Source organism: Lepisma saccharinum, chromosome 1 (assembly GCF_977018435.1).
Source record: "Lepisma saccharinum chromosome 1, izLepSacc3.1, whole genome shotgun sequence".
Classification (NCBI taxonomy): domain Eukaryota; kingdom Metazoa; phylum Arthropoda; class Insecta; order Zygentoma; family Lepismatidae; genus Lepisma; species Lepisma saccharinum.
Window position 1 is genome coordinate 11,978,848 of NC_139229.1, and position 21,039 is coordinate 11,999,886.

The 21,039-nt window shown below is 35.3% G+C and overlaps 1 protein-coding gene across 2 annotated transcripts in view; it reads left to right on the forward strand.

Moving 5' to 3' along the window:
• Window positions 1–20,570, forward strand: part of Hyccin (PI4KA lipid kinase complex subunit hyccin) — a 60,630-nt gene extending 40,060 nt beyond the window's left edge. The window contains exon 9 of one of the 2 annotated variants that reach the window (XM_083129256.1): window positions 7,850–20,570. In XM_083129256.1, coding sequence (XP_082985382.1) covers window positions 7,850–8,469 — 620 coding nt within the window. In that variant the 3' untranslated portion in view covers window positions 8,470–20,570. The remainder of the gene's footprint in view (window positions 1–7,849) is intronic. The other variant, XM_083129249.1, reaches the window with a different exon arrangement.
• Window positions 20,571–21,039: the final 469 nt, after the last annotated feature.

Consider the following 21,039-nt stretch of genomic DNA (forward strand, 5'->3'; position numbering starts at 1 on the left):
CTGTTCAAACATTTGTCATATTGTGACATGAGTTTATACCTTGTTCGAAGAATTCCCGTTCAACTTTCAATAATCATTCTTGCATCATAGTTTTAACTTCCTCATCGGAATGATATAGCTGTTTCGGAAGTTCTTCTTTCATAGGCCGGAAGACATGAAAATCGAAGGCTGCCAGGTCTGGACTATGAATCAGTTCATTAAAATGTTCAACATTGTCCCTCGTCATTGCAGTTGACGGCCTTCCTTGCCGGTAGTCGGCCTCAATTTCTGTACGCCCATTTTTGAAACAACGCACACCATTTTGCGATCGCCTGAGACAAATTTGCTTTATCACTGTAGACTTCTTGAAATTGGCAGTGAATTTCAGCAGGGCTACACTTTCTTGCCCATGCGAGTCACTGCGCACACTTTCAGTTTGGATGCCATGTCTAATTGAAAGGAGATTTTCACCACTGATAATGTCCGATCTATAACAGCCATCATGCATTTATCAGCATAAATAAAGCAATAAGAGAATATATAAGCACGAACTTCGAACTACTTAAGTAAGATCTTAGAGCAATTTGAAGTTTATCTTTGAAGTGAATCACATTTTTTTTTTGTCTTTTTTTGGAAATCAAATACTCATGTTTCTGTGTAGGAGTTGAAATAGTCATAGAGCAGGCTAATTACTATCATTTAGCTGTAGCAAATACTGGAATGAACATTTATGAATGTTGGTTGGCTATCCTGAATATGTATTGCTTGGTTGTATATGTACAGGCTAAAAATACTGCAGTGTTGAATTGAGGCTTCAATGTCTTCATGTCCTGTACATCCTGTGAAAGTTGCATTACCACCATACCATGTGTATTGAAAAAAAAACACTTTGGTTTTAAAAATGGACATAATAACTTGTGGTTGTAACAAAAGTGAAAATATAGAAGCAATCTGTTTCTGTGCATACAGCTGTTTGAAATGCACTACATGGCATAACAACATTTTGGGGACCAAGTTGTACCAAGTATCTTGTCAATGGGTGAAGTGTTGCCACATGAGGGAAATCTCTCTTTTTTGTAGGGAAATTCCAACTAAATTTTAAGCAAAAAGGGAGAAAGGGAAATTCGAAGAAAAGTATTAAATTTCAGAGAAATTTGAACACATCAGACTTAACGTTAGTACAGATGGTTTTTAGATATTAAGTTCCAGTTTCGAATCCATACTTCTTTGCTGTTACTTCTTGTTTCCACTGCTCTGCCTTCAGCCTATATGTTTGTTTATATTTCTACTTTATTTTACACTACTCTTCTGCATGGTTAATAGCTACAATGATGAACTTATGAAATAGGTTATGGAACAAACAGAAATTGTGCATTCGTGTCTTACCTGGGTTCAAACCAGAGATATCTTGAATAAATTCTCTCGGGCTATCGACCAGGTCAATTCTGGAAAAGTTACCGAGCTTTCGAGAGCTAACGTGACGGTAGCTCTCGAAAGCTCGGAAACGTTTCCAGAATTGACCTGGTCGATAGCCCGAGAGAATTTATTCATCATTCGTCGCCAGGAAAGCTTCAGGACTTACTTCAGAGACATCTTGCCCAGTAGCAAGGAGATTGACTGTAAGAATGTATGTGATTAATTTTACCATTTTTACATATACGAACATGGGCTAACAAAAAGACTACCACTTATCATTTATTTAAGAATAGGACAAAAAAGGGAAAATTTGCTCTTGAAAAGGGAAAATGTGGCCTTAGGTTGTGGCAACACTGTAGTCCATTGTCCAGAGCCTGCTACTTTTCATTTCATTGTGATCCTGAGTCAACACCAAATTTTTGCCTCTCCACTGGGAACCCAAAACTACCTCAAATACCTTTTCTAACTTACTTTCATTTTTTTTTTAAACAAGTGGTTAGGTTCTTACATAGTATTTGGAGTTAAAACACAAAAGTGTCCAATTTCTCTGTCTTATAGGTGAAAGTAAACAAGATGAGAAGATTAAGAAAGAACCCAAAAAGGAAAATTTAATAATGATGGAAGCGAAGTTACATAAAATTTGAAGATAGGGAACTTTCATTGCAAGAGCTACAAACAAGTGATATGAAAAACAATGTTTTTAACAATCAACTACTAGCAGATAGTCTTAAATTATAGTTTTGGAAATAAAAAATTTGGATGAACAGTGTCAATTTCAAGCTTTAAGATTCATTTTTTGATTTATTTTCTATTAAATGTGTACAGAATATTAACATGAATATCACATGGAATATTAATAATTAATTTTTAAGTCTATGGTGACTTAAATTTAAGATTTATGTTACCTGCACTCACGTGAGTTATTCTTTGGAATAGGTAACATAGAATTTGATTGGCAGAAATTGGACAAATGAGATTATGAATACTGGTAGTGTTGAAGCTGCCTGGTAGGGTGAAAGGTCAGCTGTTTTCCTATGAGTGCTGGACACATTGTTCCCTAGTTCATAAACCCCTTTTCATCAGTTGTTGAGTGTCAGTATCCAGAAAGCCCTGCACGACTTTGGCTACCTGGCTGCAGTCCACCCTGACCCGAATTATCCGAAATTCATTTGCTTCCTGTACGATGTGTGGTTAAGAAACAGATGCACAAAGACAATATATGCAATTTTAATGAATGTAATACAAATACGTGATGGATTACACAATAAACATAAAGAACTGCAAATTAGGCTGCAGAATGAGTATCTACAGTGCATACGGGCGAGTGTCTTGGTTCTGAGCAAGAAGATTTCCTTATGACTATTGCCCACCAACACGGGCTCAGCTCTCGTGATGTTCCCGAATTTCATCTGTGGGTGTAAGTTCCCGTTCTTAAAGTCTGCAGGAGGTTCAGTTTGCCCCCCCCCCTTTCCCTCATTTTTAACTTGCCCATAATATATGAAATCACTTGACACCGAATACACACAAAAAAGCGAGAGAAGATATAAAAAACACTAATTATATGCATTGTTCACTGAACATCAGTTGTTACACAGTATTTTCCATATTCGGGATTCCCATTGACTTGAAAATCCTGTAAAGTCAGGAGAAATAACCTGTGTCTAAAAAAAATCATGGAAAAGTCCAATAATTTCATAAAATTACTGAAAAACCTACAAGAATCGAGAAATCCATATCTCTGAAAAAATGTCACCTAAAATAAGTTTTTTTTAAATATCTCACTTGGAAAGTATTTTATAGCAAAGCAGGTTATGATGAAAGTTAATTACATGGGATTACTGTTATTGCTTCTCGAGATATTGACCAGGCTGTCCGTTCTCTGTGATGGGAATGCAATCAGCGTAAAGTTTTCTTCAAAATCGTTGGTAGCAAATGAAGTGAGTAGCCAACCATTTACGAGCCACTGAAAATACGTCTATGGGTTAAAACCATTGGTGGTTTGTTGATCCCCGACCTAGAGGAAGAAAAATGGCATAAAGTGGACCCCTCCCCCTTCTCCCAGCAAAAATACACATTATAATTTTAAACTTGACATTATCATATTAAATGTCCCATTCGTAAGACTGAATCTGTTTTGATATGACAACACACAATTGCAAGTCAAATAATCATCTTTTTCTTTTGTGGAAGGAGAAAGTTGGATCTTGGATTTTTTTAGGCTATTTTCATTTTCGTGTCCATAAGTTCACACTGTTTGATGTTTTTTAAAGGGATCTGGAGTTACTGTTGATTTCAACATTAATAGTAAATGTCATTGTAACCAGCTCAACCTTCCTTAACCTAGTTGCATAAATAACACACATTTCTGGGACTCACTCATTCTCATAAAATGACTGTATGCTATAGTCCATTGCAGACCACGCCATCTTTATCTACAGCCTTACTTTTATTTCCTTTTCAATAATACGGGTTTTGGGACTTAAACCTTGATCCCTAGTAATGCAAAATACCCAATAACTTTCTTCTTTTTCCATGCTGCACATAATGTGACACCTATTGAAATTGAATACTATAGAACAGCCATACCATCTAAGCCCAAAACAAAGGGAAATAATTACCTTTCTGTTCTCAGAATTTTTGGCTACCGTTCTATTTACTTCTTGTAACACATTTTCACAATTCACACTATGATAATGTGCATTATTTTCCAATTATGTACAATTCATTGCTTAATTATTTAGCTTTTGCATTTTGAAAATATGTCCAAAGCGCACAGTGTGACGTGTTCCATATGCACTGCGAATTGACATTTTTTGACAGTAGAGCATAATGCATGAATTAAAGCTATATTTTAGTAACACACTTTCTGACTTATGAAATTTTGCGGGGGTTCTTTCACACGTGTCTATTATGTAGTCACAATTTTACCAAATTTCACCTTCATTAAGAAAACAATTGCTTTTATTACACTTTAATTTTACAAGCAAAAAATATACATTCAAAGAAATTTATTCACTATTGATTTCACATGCACTGCATGAATAGAACTCTGTAGCATTTAAATTATTGATTAATTTAGGTGAGTGTGAAATTCTTAAGAGATAAAGTCTTTTGGATCTTACAGGGAATTTGTTCCTTGTGGAAATTTGTGAATTGCTTGTTATTGATGTAAGCTGTGAGAATACTATTTTCATAATTACTTATTTTTTGAAAGTCACATTCACATGAACCAGAAATGATATGTTTGAAGTCTTTTACAGTCATGAAAATACAGGGTGAATCAAAAGTTGCAAAACACCCTTGTTAATCTCTGTGAACGTTGTAATTTAAAATGTGAAGAGTAGATGATATTTTCTGCTGCAGAACCACAACATGGTCACCATCTTGAAGTTTACTGTATTGGATTTAGGTCAATATTTTTTAACAGAAAAGACTCAGAAAGTCGATGATGTAATCGGTTTTCATCTACGTTCATTTGTTTAGTGTTATTAACAGGAAAAGTTTAAAATTCAAAATAATGCTTTGTTTCAAGTCAATGAAACATGACACTAATGAAAGCTAAAGACGAAAATCATCCTTCTGTTTGGCTAATGCATTTCAACCAGTTCCACATAGATGAACCACAGTACATTAGCTTATTTCACCATGTAAGAGTCAGGAAATATCTAGTCACTTTGAAGAGCTTTACTTGGGGTCAGATCGATGTATCTCCTTTTCGTCACATCAGCAGCAAAGTAGAGTCATGTGGAGATATGTTGATCTGATTCCAAATACGTAGAGCTCTTTGAAGTACGCAAGTAGATGCATTAGAAAAATCGAACACCCAGGAGCGTATATTCTAGGCTATCTAAGCTACCTGCGAAGCCTGGAGTTTAGAGAATAAAATACATCAGAAAAATTGATCAGAAATTGTCAATATATTCATATCAGTGAGATGATGATGGTGATTCTGGAATTGGCAACCTGGTTTCCTACGAGTTGGCAACCTCATTTCCTATGAGTTGGCAACCTGATTTCTTAGCAGTTGGTAAACTTATTTCTGTTCATAGCCTAGGACCACGTGACAGTGAGATAGTCCAGATCTTGGGACTCAGTATACGCCACTGCGAACAGCCTATTTTGGGAGTTACGTTCCTCTAGCTCTCTCAGGATGATTTTATAGCCAGATTTTGTGTAATTGGGATGATATATATACAGGCTGTTCTTAAAGTACCATTACAATGTACATTACATTTGTAATGGTACCGGGACTTTATGAACACCATGTATAACAATACCCTAAAACAGTTTCAGAAATTGTATGCGCTTCACTTGTGAAGTGTCCAAAATGCACCACTCCACTCCTTCATCAGGAGTGTGGTGTTAACCAGATTTACATTGTCACTTCGTGAAATCAATGCGTTTCAGTGACTTCTGGAACTTTCCTAGTCGAACCTGACGTATCGCATGATCATTTTTCTATTTAAAAATATTGACCTAAATTCAGTATGGTTGACTTCAAGTATTCCTCTCAGATAATGTCATTATCAACTTTATTCCTGAACTACAATGGTGTCATGTTGTTTTACGCACCCTGTATAATTGTGTGTATATTTATAAATGAATACTGAGGCTAAACTGATACCACAGTGTCAATATTGAATATTATCTATTCAGATTTAAGCGTCAATAGTTTTCTGAGTCACGCATCCCTCCAGCTATGCATATTCCAATGGATACCTTTACAGAATTCAGTTATTTGGAGAATTATGCAGAGTTATTTTAAGTAGGGCTGAGCCGATGCTGATGTATACCAGTGGTATCGGTATCAGAAAGTATTAATTGGAATTCATCTACCGATACCTGCCGATACTTTTCCGGCATTTTAGTGGTTTATAAGGTCCGCAAAAATGCCAGGCAACACTTTCACAGAGTCTAATTATCCTGGAAATTATTGAAAATTCAAACTTTCTTTTTATTTTGCACCAATTTTGCATGAAAAACTATATTTTGCGATTACATATCTATTTTCATATTCTGACGTAATTCTTGAAATTCTAAGGCAAAATTCTTGGTAAATGGATGCATATAATTGGAGAAGAATATTTACATGCCAATGTTGGTCAATATTTTGAACAAAGTTTAATTATTGCAATTTTTAAGTATCGGTATCTGTGTGAATAGGTAAGAGTATCGGCATCAGTATCGGTTCAAAGTGGTATCGGCTCACCCCTAATTTTAAGTAAACCCTCACTAAAATTGTAGCAAAGCTGAATTTTATAAAGGATAGCTTTTATTGCCTTATGTATGAATCTGTGAATATTTTCAAGTGACACACTGGCATGGTTGCAGTAGATCAGTCGGTAATTATCCACACTTTTGCTGTCATTTTCTTTAGGTTTGCCACACTGTTTTTAGCACGTGTATGTCAAAAGAGTGTGCATTTGTCATTGTTTTAGTGTATATTTGGCCTTCATCACTTGTGTTGTTGTTACTGTAAGGTAAACATGCCTGTGCCACTCTCCGTTTACATCAAAGAAGAACAGTGAGCAGTGATTCATTTTTGTGATCTGCAAGTGTAGCAGGGGCCTACATTCACAGAACATCACAATATGGAGGACTTGCTACTTCATCAATATAGGCACTTGTTGCTTTGTCAGAATCTTGACACGGACTTGCTGAATGTTGTTGCCACTAGTGGATGTAAAGGGGTGTCCTCCCCCTGTTTTTGAATGTCTCAAACCATTCAAACACACTTTGCTGTGGTATAGCATTTTTATCATATTATGATTGCAAGCCTTCGGTGGATTTTAACCCCTTGAACACCTTCAGACCAAAAAAAAAAAACGAATCATTGATTGCTGTTCTTGTTTAGTGTGAACAGAGAATGGCACAGCCACATTTACCCTGAAACACCAAGAAAGTAAAATGAATGATTAAGGTGCTGACCTCCGTTGTGGAGTGGTTAGCACATCGTGCTATGATGCCAGGGGTCCCGGATTCGAATCCCGGCCTGGGCATGGGTGTTTGTGAGTGGCCATTCATCAATTTCATCATATCACTCATCCCCATCTTCGCAATTAGCCAACAGTGGCACAAAAGCAAAGTAAAATAAACTAAATCAATCAATCATTGAGTGATTAAGGCCAAATATGCACTAAGACAACAACAAATATACTCATTATTGACATGTGTGCATGTGCACAAAGCAGTATGGCCAAACCAAAGAAAGTTACAGCCTTTATATACTCAAACCTTTTTAGTTGCTGCAATGAATACACAGGAATATTGACATTGGTATCAGTTTGAAAGCACTCGATCCTAATATACATACTTGCAATTTTATTGTGCAATATTGAATTAAGAAATATGGTCTAGACACTAAATGGTGGAAGATAAATATAAATATTATTTGTTGTGCATGCTTTTTTCCCATAAAGTTCATGATACTAAATGCATAGCATTACCATTCTAGATGACATACCCATCCAAGCTCCCAAAGACGATGCTGCAGGCGAGGGGAAGAATCTGATGGTGATAGCAGAGGAGAAAGAAGACGAGACGGAGAAACTGTCGCTTAGAGCCAACTCCGGTTCTTTTAGAGGTAAGGAAATAAAGGAGAAGACCACTCCAAAACTTCCGACATTTTCCGGCTTGACGAAAAAGAAGGAAAAGGATGCGAAGGTTAAAAATGGGGATAAAAAGGAACCCGATAAGAAACAAGAGAAGAAGGAAGGCGAGAAAGTAGCGAAGAAGAAAGAGGAAAATCCCATCAACAGAAATTCTGCGGTTCTCAACGGGGAGGCCGGTGATGCGGACACCGCCATGAAGAAGAAGAACCTGCTAGAAAACTCCAACGGTATCGAACTGGGATCCCTCAGCCTGAATTCGGAAGAAAGGATGAGCATAGTTTCAGATTCTCTTGCCATAAGTGAAAGGGACACCATGGATAGTTTGCCCGATTCTCCGTTCACCAACTCTCTGGATTCCACATCCAATTCGTTGGATGATCAAGATAAGTTAATGAACTCGACCATTAATCACAGGAACGTCATTGAAATAGAGAATAAATCTCCTCAGATCAGTAGCGTGTAAAAAAAGATGTTTGTGTCCATTCACTGTGTATACAAAAAAACTCTTCTCTTTGTTATCGAATGATAAATTCATTGTTATTTATTGTGTACAAATTTACGGAATTATTCCAGTTGTTTTATCCCCACTGTGTATTGGTTATGGAATGTAGGAGAGATACATTTCGTTCTTTAGAAATCGGATATTTGTTGTGGTATTGAGAGTGCAGAATGCCTCACGAGAGTGTAAATAAAAATATGTATTGCATTGACTCACACCGAATCGTGAGGCTTTTAACTGTGTAGAGAGTAGGAAAAATGTGGTTTCCTTTGCTTCCGGGAAATACGAGACATCCAGTTTAAGAGCACTTGCCACTAATATTATATTTGTGGCTAGACGGGAATCTATAAATGTGAAGTTTGTAAGTATTGGGATTGAAAAAATATTCATGTGCATTATATTTAGAAAAACAACAACTGATAGTTCAATGTGGATGCATTTGCACCTTCATTTGCAAGGTGTGACAAAAGTGATAGATGTTTCAGTGTCAGGTCTGCACATTTTGAGTTAAATATTTTGTGTGTAGGTGTTAAAAATTAAGAACAAAGAATTGTTATGACCGTGGTGATATAACTTCATATTATAATTTTGCATTACGATGTTTCATAATGAGGGTTATTGTGATTTTCTTGTGTCTTTTTAAAGTTTGTCTGTCAATCAAGGGGACTATCTGTGTATATTTTATATGGGCATTAAATGTTTGGAAAATAGTGTCACTAGTAATGCATAGTTTACACCTTCTGTCAAGCACTATGGCCCACTAGACAAAAGTATTTTCCTTGCCACTTTTCTTAACATTTCTACTACGATCTAATTTTACTGTGTAAAGTGAAGGAAACTAATAGCATCCAGTCCATGGCATATTTCACAAATAGAATTGGTCCTAATTTTCTTAGCATTTCATGCAACATGCCAGTCAGAAGGGTGCAGATGTAATGGCAGTCGAGTGAGATGTGATAACTATTTACAAAATTAATTGTTTCAATTTTCAATGGTAAACTCTAGGCACTAGATGTGGGCAGAAATATCTAAATGCACTGGTGAGATTGATGGTTACATTACAAAAAAAGTAACAATTTTCAGTTTGTTTACACGATATCTCATCAATTAAATAACCATTTCTTCTTCTGAATTACATCTCTTCCTCTTAAATTTATTAGACTGCATAACTTATATACCTTTTGTGCTGTAACGTTCTCTGCATGCTTCACATTGCCATCACAAATGCTAACTGGAATGTTACATGAAATACTTCCATGAAAAGTATAAAAACTGCTGTAAGATTTTTGAAATCATTTATGCTAGCAACGTCCCTAATAACATTTGTGATTTTCTTTTCATTCTATTACAATTTTATTAGTCGTATGAATCATCTTACATGGTTGAAATGTAGTGAAACAAAAAGAACAAATAAACTACAAAGGTAGTACTTTTTGTAAGTGCTGTACATTAAGGTAATGTAGTTCAATCTAAGTATTTACACCACAAAATGAAACACAACACCTCACTCACAATGAATTCACTAGAAAATGATATAGTGCTTACTTTACCATAGATGGATGGAAATGCCATATCATTTTCTAGTCAATTAAATATAATTGTTGAGAGTTGTTGGTAATGGTCTTCAAATTTAGGTGAATCAGTATATTATATGTGCAAGAAGCTTCTTTAAGTGAAGTAATACTCCATTCCTATCTGCACTGTTTTACATTGTCCTATTATCTTAATCTAGTTTTGTCTCAATATATTTATTACTGGGTAGAGAATTGTCATCATTTGAAATGCCGCAGTGTGATTGGCTGAAATGGAAGTTTTTTCCCCTCCAGTTTTGTTACTTGCCCTACACAGATATTTGTCATGTAATTGGTTTGCAAAGCAACTAAAGCTATTATCATGCTATGAGTACTAATGGAAAATAGTTAATTCTAGAATAACATTTCTTGTGCTTTGGGTAAGTGAAAATCTGACCTCCGTGGTGGATTTGTCATCATAACCTGCTGCGAAGCCTGAGGTCTCAGGTTTGAACCTTATGTGAGGCATAAATGCATTCTCTTCACACAAATTGTTAATAATTGCAAGTCTTTTGCAAGAAAAATGTATTTTTATTGCCTATTGATTGTGGTAATTTGATGTCTTCATTCACAGAAACCTGTTGACTGACCTTCAGTAAGTTTTATAACAGCTCAGTTGGAACAGAATATGTGAGCATGTTTGCCTATTGTTGTGTTCTTGATTTCAAGCTGGTACACTAGATGCCACTTGTATTTATGTAGATATTCTCTTGCTATTACTGTGTAATTTTCTTTAAATTATTGCCATAGTTGGTGGGTCTGTCCTTTGTCTGTATTTATCGGGCTGTTGTGAAGTATTTCATAGGTTTTTGGTAACACACTGTACAATAGATGTCAATGAACAACCTTCTCTGAACGATGACCGGGAGTCATTGAAATTGATAGGCAAAAGGCTGTGGAATTAATATATACTTGTGTAAGAAGAGAATTCAATCTGCAATGTATTTTTGTGTTTGTCCTCATCAATTCATCTTTCATTCGTATCATCACAATTAACACAAGAAGTATTAAAATGATGTAAAGTACCCAAAATAGATAGATAAATAGACAAGTTAAAACAGCCTATAAAAAAATTGAGACACTTCTGCCACAAACCCCCTTATTATTGCAGAAATGTAGTTCCAATACAGTGAAACCTCGATTTTACGTTTTTCAGGGAACCAAGCTGAAAAAAATTAAAATGTTGGAAAATGTAAAATTCAGGAAAATTTTATAACATTTTGCTATGTTGGAACCATCAAGATTGAATGTATAATGTGGGAAAATGTAAAATCCGGGAACATAAAATCGAGGTTCCACTGTATATATATTTTCTTTAGTACCCTTGGTTGTACTCACTACTGATATTCAGTCATTACAGTGAGAATTGTTTCATGTAAGTGTTTTGCATTGTTTTGTATAATTGGTTCCTATGAAAATGGCAAATAATGTTTATAGAGCATAATTGTTATCCTATTTAGTCATTTTTTATTGCTTGTGACGGGTTCGAATCATTAAGTTTTATTGTCTTATCATGGAGGAGTAGGGCTGATACGATACCATGTTGAACCGATACCCATGCCGATGATTGAAAATTGTAACAATTTTGATCAATATTAGTCGGGGAGTATCTCTCTTCAATTATAAGCATCTGTTTACCAGAGTTTTACTGTAAAATGTTAAAAAATTACATGAGAATATTAAAGGGTAAGTCAGTAAGTAGGTCACAAACATTTATTTAAAAAATACTAATCGAGATACAGATATGAAAACCGTTTTTATTTTTCAACATCGCTTTGTCAGTGCCCCAAAACCTGCTTCATAAAAGTCTTTGAACTGCTGTCCTAACCACAATCTGAACGGGGCGACCAGGTCGGTGTTCGTCAACAACGATTTTACTATCCTTGCGAGAATTTATCGACCCAGTTGTGCACCTCTTTATGGAACAAACACTTCTCGATGTAAATAGGAAACATTTACCTATGAATGTCATTTACAGGAAGTATTTTCCTCCACAAGAAACGCACAACAGCATGCTGCTCTTCCAATGTACACTCCACGAGTACGGTCGCCATTTATAAACTGCTACCCACACGTGTGTCTGGTATCTGGCAACTGCTAATTGAATATCATCAAGCTGGATTGTGCTGCCCCCTAATGACAGCTTTAGAAACTACTCACTATCCCACATCAGTTTGTGACCCATTTACTGACTTCCCCTCATACCTGTTATGGAATCACAAAGTACAGTTTTTTTTAATAATATTTGTCTAACGTCAATTCAATTCCAATCTCGAATTTTGCATAACTTCCAGGATAATTTGACTCTATGAAAGTGTTGCAACCTCTCTGAAAGACCAAAATGACAGACAAGTATCGGCTGGTATTGCTGCGTAAAATTCAGTCCAAACTTTCTGATACTGATACCACTGGTATCGGCCAATATTGGCATCTGTATCGACTCACCCCTACTTACACCGATGAGCTTATCACATTATGTCCGCAGTCCCATGCGCAGCAGTGTTCGATGAACCGTGTGCTGTGAAACATTGTCCTGGTCACCACTGCTGTACCTGTTTGTGATTTCTCACACTATGGCCCTGCGGTCGCTCCGAACAATGCACGATAGCTTCCGCTGGCCTCTGTCATGAATGAGCCTCTGTCGACACACTGCTGCCCATTGTTGCACCACTTTCGATACGTGCTCACAACAGCGTTTCAGAGATGCTGGTACCAAGGTGCCGTGCCATCACAATTTGACCTCTATCAAATTGGGAGAGATCGGCCGCTTTTCCCATTCTGATACCGGAGACACTACTAACAGACCTGCCAAATATATACCATGCTGCCAGCGTGTCACGTGTTACTCTCTGTGCTCCAGATGCACTAAATGTGGGTGGGGGTAGTCATAATATAATGGCTCATCAGTGTACATGTTCACGCAATACTGTATTTGTACAGTCAAGTAGCCTTTACTTGCAGTTGTTGAGTAAATACATAACATCTGAGAAAAAGGTAATTTCTTTTCTATGTACAGAGCAGGCACAAGCTCAGACATAATATCAACTTCATATTTCTTCCAAAACTCCTCAATGGCATTTAATTTTTTTTTTAAAAAAAAAAACAGTAATTATTAGTCCAAAGATTGGAAATAGATGTCATTACTACATTGCTGTGTTTCTTTACATATTGAATAATGAATGCATTTGTTTTGTAAACATTTTTTCATAACAGAATGTTAACTGAAGTGGGTTTATGTTGAAATTTTGTAAATACGTCGTTGATATAGAGTAACCATTATTTTGAATTCATGTCCAGGAAACATCTTGCCTTTAATCATGACATTTGTGCTGGTCTTTTGAGATAAGCCTCTAGTCTTGTGAGTATGAAGTTTTTTAAAAAAAACTGTTTCCTTCCAGTTATCACTTTTGGAACTTTTATTTGCCCAAAAGTTATTTTATTGTGTTCTTAAAGTGAAGTAGCTCAACTTGAAAATACCTCATCTCTAAATGAAATTAAAAAATGATAGTTCATCTAGAATTTCATCACAACAGTGATGAATTTGATGGCCTTTAATTTTTTTCTCTGTTCCCAGTCTTTGCTGCAATGTTGCCTTTAAGGGTTCTTGATCTCAACTATAATTATTTTGTCTATTTTTTATGTCATTTGTATTTAGTGGTGAAGGCATTTAATCTGAAACCTACGTCCTTGATTCAACACAATTACCTAAGGAGAGGATTTTTGACAAAGTTTTTAAGTGTCTTGGCGAGTGAAGTAAAGATGCATTTACATTATTCTGGATTTGGTTTTTGATGAGAGCATACTTCACTGGCATGGATTCCCCCTCTTTAAAATTTCAAGCCTAGTCTATATTAATATGTGTGCATAAAGTGAAGTTGAAACAAAATTGAATGCAATTTTTGTGTTATTCTATTTCTTGTTTCAATTTATATTTATCACTACAATTGCTAGATAATACCAGGTTATCTGAAGGTCTAGGAAGCCATAAATTCTAATGGTTTCTATTGGGTTCTATAACAGGACCGGAACCTTTTTTCTTGCGCAATTTTGATCCAAGTTGGTGTTTCATTTCAATACCGAACTTGGACTGTATTTAAATTGATCCAGAAAAAGGCTCCAGGATCGAACTGAAATACTTCAAATATGAAAGGCTTCTTTACGGTCCAGAACCCATTTATGCTTGCCGATTTTCTCTCCCGGACCAGAATTGAATTTATTTACAATTCCTGGACAGTTAACAACCCTGGGTAATGTACATACACAAATATCCTCAGTGTCATAGTTTGGATATTTAAGTTTACAAAAGCGCTATTGAAATAATTTGCTTAACTTACTTTGTGCATATGCTGCAGGTTTCATCTTTAGCGGTACCATAAATATAGCATGAGAAATTATATAAATATATGAAAAATTAACAGGATTCTCATTCATGTATGATCATGGTGTTAGAATTTTGTTAATAAAAGCATATATTGTACATGAAAGTTAAAGTTTCTAGCATTTCAGATCAGAAGGGCCCATTTTTACATACGTATTAGATGTTTTCTGGTTGTATTTTAAACTGTGAGAAATATATATGAAGTAATAAATATATATAAAATATGAAGAAATTTGCAAAGTAACCCCAGAAACTCAGTGATAATTTGTTTTAGTTAAAGAAGGGCTACATGAAAATTTCTACAAAGCCCCATTCAAATTAACTACAGTAGTCATCCCCTCCCTCCTATATCCACAAATATTGTTTCCACAGTTTCAGTTCTGTCGTTCACTAGCACATTTATGAGGATGTGGTGAAGAAAGAATAAAAAAAAATACTATAATTTATTGTGAAAGTTGCATATACAATTCACAATAGGGTGTTGGGATTTTTTAAAAAAATGTAAGGTTTGCACAAATTGTATCTACCAACTTCAAACGACAATGGAAAGACCGTTGCTTGTAACTTTGTATGGTTATGAAATAAAAATATTCACATGGGCATTTATTACAGTGCATAATATGGACAATACAGGCATCAGTCCTCTATCTGTCCTCCTCCTGCTTGGATACACTGTTCGAGGCAATGTGGGAAGGCTTTTGTGACGTGTGCCCCAACATGTCCTGTGGAATAGATAGTTGCATGGTGATGTGACGGTTCACAACATTACCTGTGGCTCTCGCTGTCTAACCCACCTCAGAATGCTGTGTGTGTCGAACAGGTGCATGGCGATCTTCATTGTTCCACTGCAGTGCCCGGTGCCTGTTTGGATTAAGGCTTCCACTGGCGCAATCCATGTATGCACCAGCAAATGCTCCTTGATGTACTAATTACCTGACTCCCAACTCTCCACGGATGTAGGTATGCGCACGTGCATTCTGGCAGGATTGCCAACTCAAGTTGCTAGATACAATATGCACAACCCGGTATTAGAAATGCCCATAATTGATCAATTAAGCTTTACATAAGTATGTCTACACAAGTATGTAGTATACAGAGTGATCACAAAGTCCCATTACCCCCTATGTATTATATAGATGTTAGTGAGAACAAGGTCCCAACAGAAGGTTGCTGCCACACGTTACGAGACAGTTGATGAACTTAAGGATGCTGTTCGACGTACATTTACTGCCATCACACCAGCAATGTTGAGGAGAATTTCCCATCGTACATGGTAGAGAATCATACTCTGTTATGAAAACGATGGTGTACACACAGACACTCTGGACTAAATCATAACGAATAGTCACACTACCTCCGAGTTGTCCTCTGCCATGATCTCACATTAATTAAATGCGGCCATCTATGACGATGTGGACACGCGATAGGGGGTAATGGGACTTTGTGATCGCTCTGTATATCTGCAGCAGGTCTTGAAATGTATTACTGACTGTTACGGAAAGGGAGGGGAACTACTCTACTAAGAAAGGTTGCCACTTTTATAAAAATAACTTTTTTCATTATATATCGTAACAGTTACAACATGACGTAAGTTCTTTATCTTGTGTAGCTAACAATAAGTTAACTATTTTCAGATATATCGGATTAGTAAAATAATAGGCAAATTTACTGATGTAACCGATGTGTCATTTTAGGCTGAAAATTCACTACTGATCAATTAATCTCTTCCATCCTCACTATGGATAAAGCAATAGGAACTGTTCACATAATGAGCAAAGAATACTCTTTAATATTTCATCACATTATAGTGTTTAAAATATTTGATTGTAATATGAAAATATGGTCCATTCTTGTAAAGCTCATCTGCATATCATACTAGAATATAGGTAGGAGTATTATATTAACTTAAAAAATCTTTGCCTTTATACAGGGTGTTAATAAAAAGAACAAACTGCAACAAATACGTTACATTTTTTGAAGCACCCTGTATATGGGCTGTTGTAATTATTTTTTCTTTCTTGCATTCCATAACAATCTATAAGAAAGCTCTTTGTGATACTGATTAAACAGACTTCATCCTTGAACTTGGTAGATATCTGTAAATAATTCATATGCATCAATTAATCATTGTATTTTTGGATATTTTAGTGTTATCTAGTAGTTGTTTTGTATTTACTGTTAGGATTGTACACACAAGAATAAGTTTGAATGTGCAGGCGTTATGGTATTGTATATTTTTTACATCAGAAGTAGTCTTATCACAAGCTTAAATATGGTGTTGTACCTGTTTAGGTTGTCAGTGTAAAGTATCATGAACATGAACTGTGTAATAATACTGAACTAAATGATGGAGTATTTGTAGGGTTTAGCCGATACCAATGCATCAATATTGGCTGATACCAGTACCGATCCCTATGAGAAAGTGACTATTAACATTTATTCACCTATACCAGGTTACCATACCCCCTAAGTTACTTGCCTCATTTGAAAATAACACTGTGAGTTATTGGAGGTAATGTGATAATTTCGATGTTTATAAAAATTTAAGATGTAATAAAATTATTATTTTTAATAGATAACAGTACTATTCAGCACCAATCACCTACACACGATCCGTAATACAAGACTAAACAAGACCCGATCGTCTTTTGTCCCAACGATAACTGACAAGTGTATACCAACAGTGTTGCCACTACAAGAAGAATGGCCCTCGTATAAATATTCTGAACAACTTTAAATTGTAACAATGTTCAAGGATCAGTATTGGTATTGGTATCTGCTCACCTCTTAATTATTTCATATTTATTGTTTTGCCTTGTTTGTACTTACAAGGGAGAGTCAATGAAAAACCTTAATTCATTTTTGTTTCTTATCTATTAGATTTCTGTATGTAGGGTTGCACAATTTTGCTGCATTTTAGCACAGACCTATTGCTTATCTACATACATTTTCAAGTTTGAGTTAGTGTGTGTTTACATTAAGAAGAAGAAGTCTTTGAGGTCCACGTGCAGTCACTTATGAGCCACTGCCAAGGCCTTTCCACTTCTATCCATCTGCCTGTGAACTGAGGACATTGTCGAACTTTCTCCTCCATTAGTAAACTTGCTGGTGTGGTAAGCATACAGAGATATTGAATTTTCATTTGCTTAAAGAATTCTTAAGTTTTAGGCTGACAAAGAGCAAGAAACCACTCCACTGGTGCAAGTGTATATAGGAGGTGCCATCTTTAAAATAACAAAAATGATGTTTTGAAGCTTACTTGATTAGGTTGCAGCCTTGAGGTCGTATTAGCTGTATACAGTCTGTCCTGTAATTTTTGTTGGACTTTTAAGGCTTTCATTTGACTCTCCTAGTATTTTATAAGAACTATCCTTAGTCCATGAACTGAGATAATGAATAGTTTACTAGAAAAGAAATCACAAAATAGAGACATTGGTCGTAAGCACTTTTTAACCAGTGAGCTTTCTTCAGTATATATACATTTTTGTATGAGTTGATGTTGTTCATGGTGCTTTACGCCAACATATTTTAATCATTGTGTATAAGCAGCAAACATCAAACGTAGGGTGCCATATAAAATCACTAAGAAATATGATTAGTGTCCTTCGAATGCTGAATAGTTTTGATTCTATCTGCAGTGACATGTGTGTATTTTATTTGTGATTAGATTACATGAGCACGGTAAGTTCATGCATCCCATGATATTACATATATTCAAATTTTAACCATCATCACAGTTACCCAGATTTACATAAGATGACAATAATGAATAGGGGAAAATAGTAAACAGGGAAACAATGGAAGAGGATACTTCTCTCCATCTTCTTCAAGCAGTTTTTATTTACGTCATCAATTATGATTTTTTTCTTCTACTTATTCCCAGGCCTGGATTTACAAACTTTAAAAATCCAGCTTATTAAACCTGGACCACTTTTCAAGTATCTTGGAATATTTACACTTTTGGAACTTTTAAAATGTCAAATTACTTCTCCATAAAATTTGAAACAGAGATTACATGAAGCATTGAAATGTTGTCTATGCAGTATGTTAAAAGAAGGCTAAAAAAGAAAGAAAAAACATGTTAGCATTGTAGCAATACACTTGTATGTTCCTGTAACTGTTTTTGATCTAAGGTACTCATTGTCTGTTAAAACTTGTTACATGCTAAATTATGAACTGTACCTGAACGGTGACTCTACACTTGTTTGTATTTTGCAATGATCTTCAACATTGTATTCAGCAGGTGTAATGATTTGTCATAAATTTAGATTTTATTTTTTCAAGTCTTTGAAAGAGAGAATTTTGAGCATTAATTTTGTCGTAATTTCTTGTTATACAGGGTGGTCACAAAGTGGGCATACCCCTTCTCCCCTTATTTTCAACACTAGGATGGTAATAGTTGGATTACTTGATATGAACACATACCTGTGTCATTGATTAACCACCTCTGGGACTTCTTGGAGGCCCTTCAGAACGTATTGAGGGAAACATCACCGCCTGGAAAAAGTCACACTTACATCGCAAAGTGTGCTAAAATATGGCGCAGAGTTCGGCTATGCTACGAAAAAGACCGTCTCCATACCGATGTTCCGGACACTTATATCATCAGGTATGTGTTCATATCAAGCATTCAACCATACCATCGTAGTGTCGAAAATACAGGGGGGAAGGATACACCCACTTTGTGACCACCCTGTATAGGGTGTCTGTAAATATTATTTAGAACTTCATTACATGAGAACATGACTTATAATAGGTAAACATACTGTGGTTTATGCAATACACCAACTCAAAAAGATGTTTGCTGTGTGTGTGTTCATTTTACTTTGATATGTTCATTTTGATGCAACATATAAAGTATAGAAAAGCTTAATTTAACATAACTTCCTTGAACCATCTATAAGGAAATATTTGCCATCTATCAGTGTGAGTTTTTCATTTCTTCCACTTGTTGGTGCTGGTTGTTTACATTTGTATTGTGGTTCAAAATATAGAGTTTGAGTTATTGTTTTAAGTCCCCTTTATGCACAGATAGGCTACTGGGACTGGACTTAGAGTTTAAGGTGGAATCCGAACCACTATGTGCCTCCACTGCACATCAAACCTGGAACCCCTTGATTACAAGGCAGTGACGCCACCAATATATCATTGAGGAAGACCCTTCAAAAGAAAGAGATGAAAATCTCATTTAAAAACAAATGACTAGGATTAGTAAGCATCTATTATGGGTTTTGTTTGTTGTAATGGTTAAATTATCATCTTATATCTGTATATTCTCTATGTTTTGATTTAAAAAAAATGTTTTAATTTGATTTTTCTTGTTGGAAATACATTTTCCTGAGATTGAATGTTTAATTCATCTACTTAAAAAAATGAAGAAGTATATCTAAATGAATTTTAATTATGATCAGATATAACTTTCAAAATCTTCCAACAGATAAATGTTGAAGATCATTGCTAATGAATATAGTGTGTTGGAATATTTTTCTGTATGTTATGGTCAATATGTATTGGTATATAGATGGTAAAAAAATATTTCTTACAGAAAGTTAAGGTTATTTCCTTCTTTGAAAAGGAGATTGTTGTGTCATATGTTATTGTTTTTCATTTTTTGTTCAGCCTTGGATTTACGTTATGGTATAACTACATGTACATATGTATAAATATATGGATGTATATAGCAGAAGAATCATACCCATGTATACATACATATTCAGATATATACATTTGTTATTACTGTCAACAACACTTGTTTAATTTATGGAGTTAATGTACAGTGTTAAATTGTATGTGTACAATAAACATCACTGTTATGCATTATTGATGTATAACCTCTGTGTGAAAAATTGTTAACGGTATATTATAGCAAGTGTACATTTAGACCTGTGTACATAATTTTCACATTCACTCATACATGAATAAGAATCTCACGATTGTAAACATATTGGAAGCGTAGTATGGAAGAACTTTGGGGTGATATATGTGATTGTGTGTGTAAGATATTATGAAATGAAAATAAAATACATATACTTAAGCGACTTCGGTGGGATATGTAAATAATATGCATGTACATGTATATGACACTTGTTTTCAGAGCAATTAAAGGAATGCAAATCAGAGGAAATGGTAGTTATCTTTTATTTGGTGATATCCTGAAATAATCTTATTCATATTCCTTAGGAGTAGTGATGAATTTGTAAATAATGTACAGGGTGCAGCAGATAAACCTGACGCTCTAGCCTTTGTGACAAGTGATATGAGTCCAAGGGGTCCCGGGTTCAAATGTTGTGAATGTCCCATCATCAATTTCATCATATCATCATTTATCCTCATCTTTGCGGTTAGCCAAATGTGACAGAAATGCGAAGCAAAATAAACCAAATCGATCAATAAACCTGATGGGCTTTAATTAAAAATAAAATGACTGTTTTGTGAAATTATTTTGATATTACACTATACTGTACATCAGATCATTCAACTGACACAAGAATTACTTTTTTTTAATATTGTGTTCGTAAGGTGTCCATATTTCAGTAAGGAACACTCGTTGCAGTACCATCGGAACAGACTATGTTCCAAGATGCA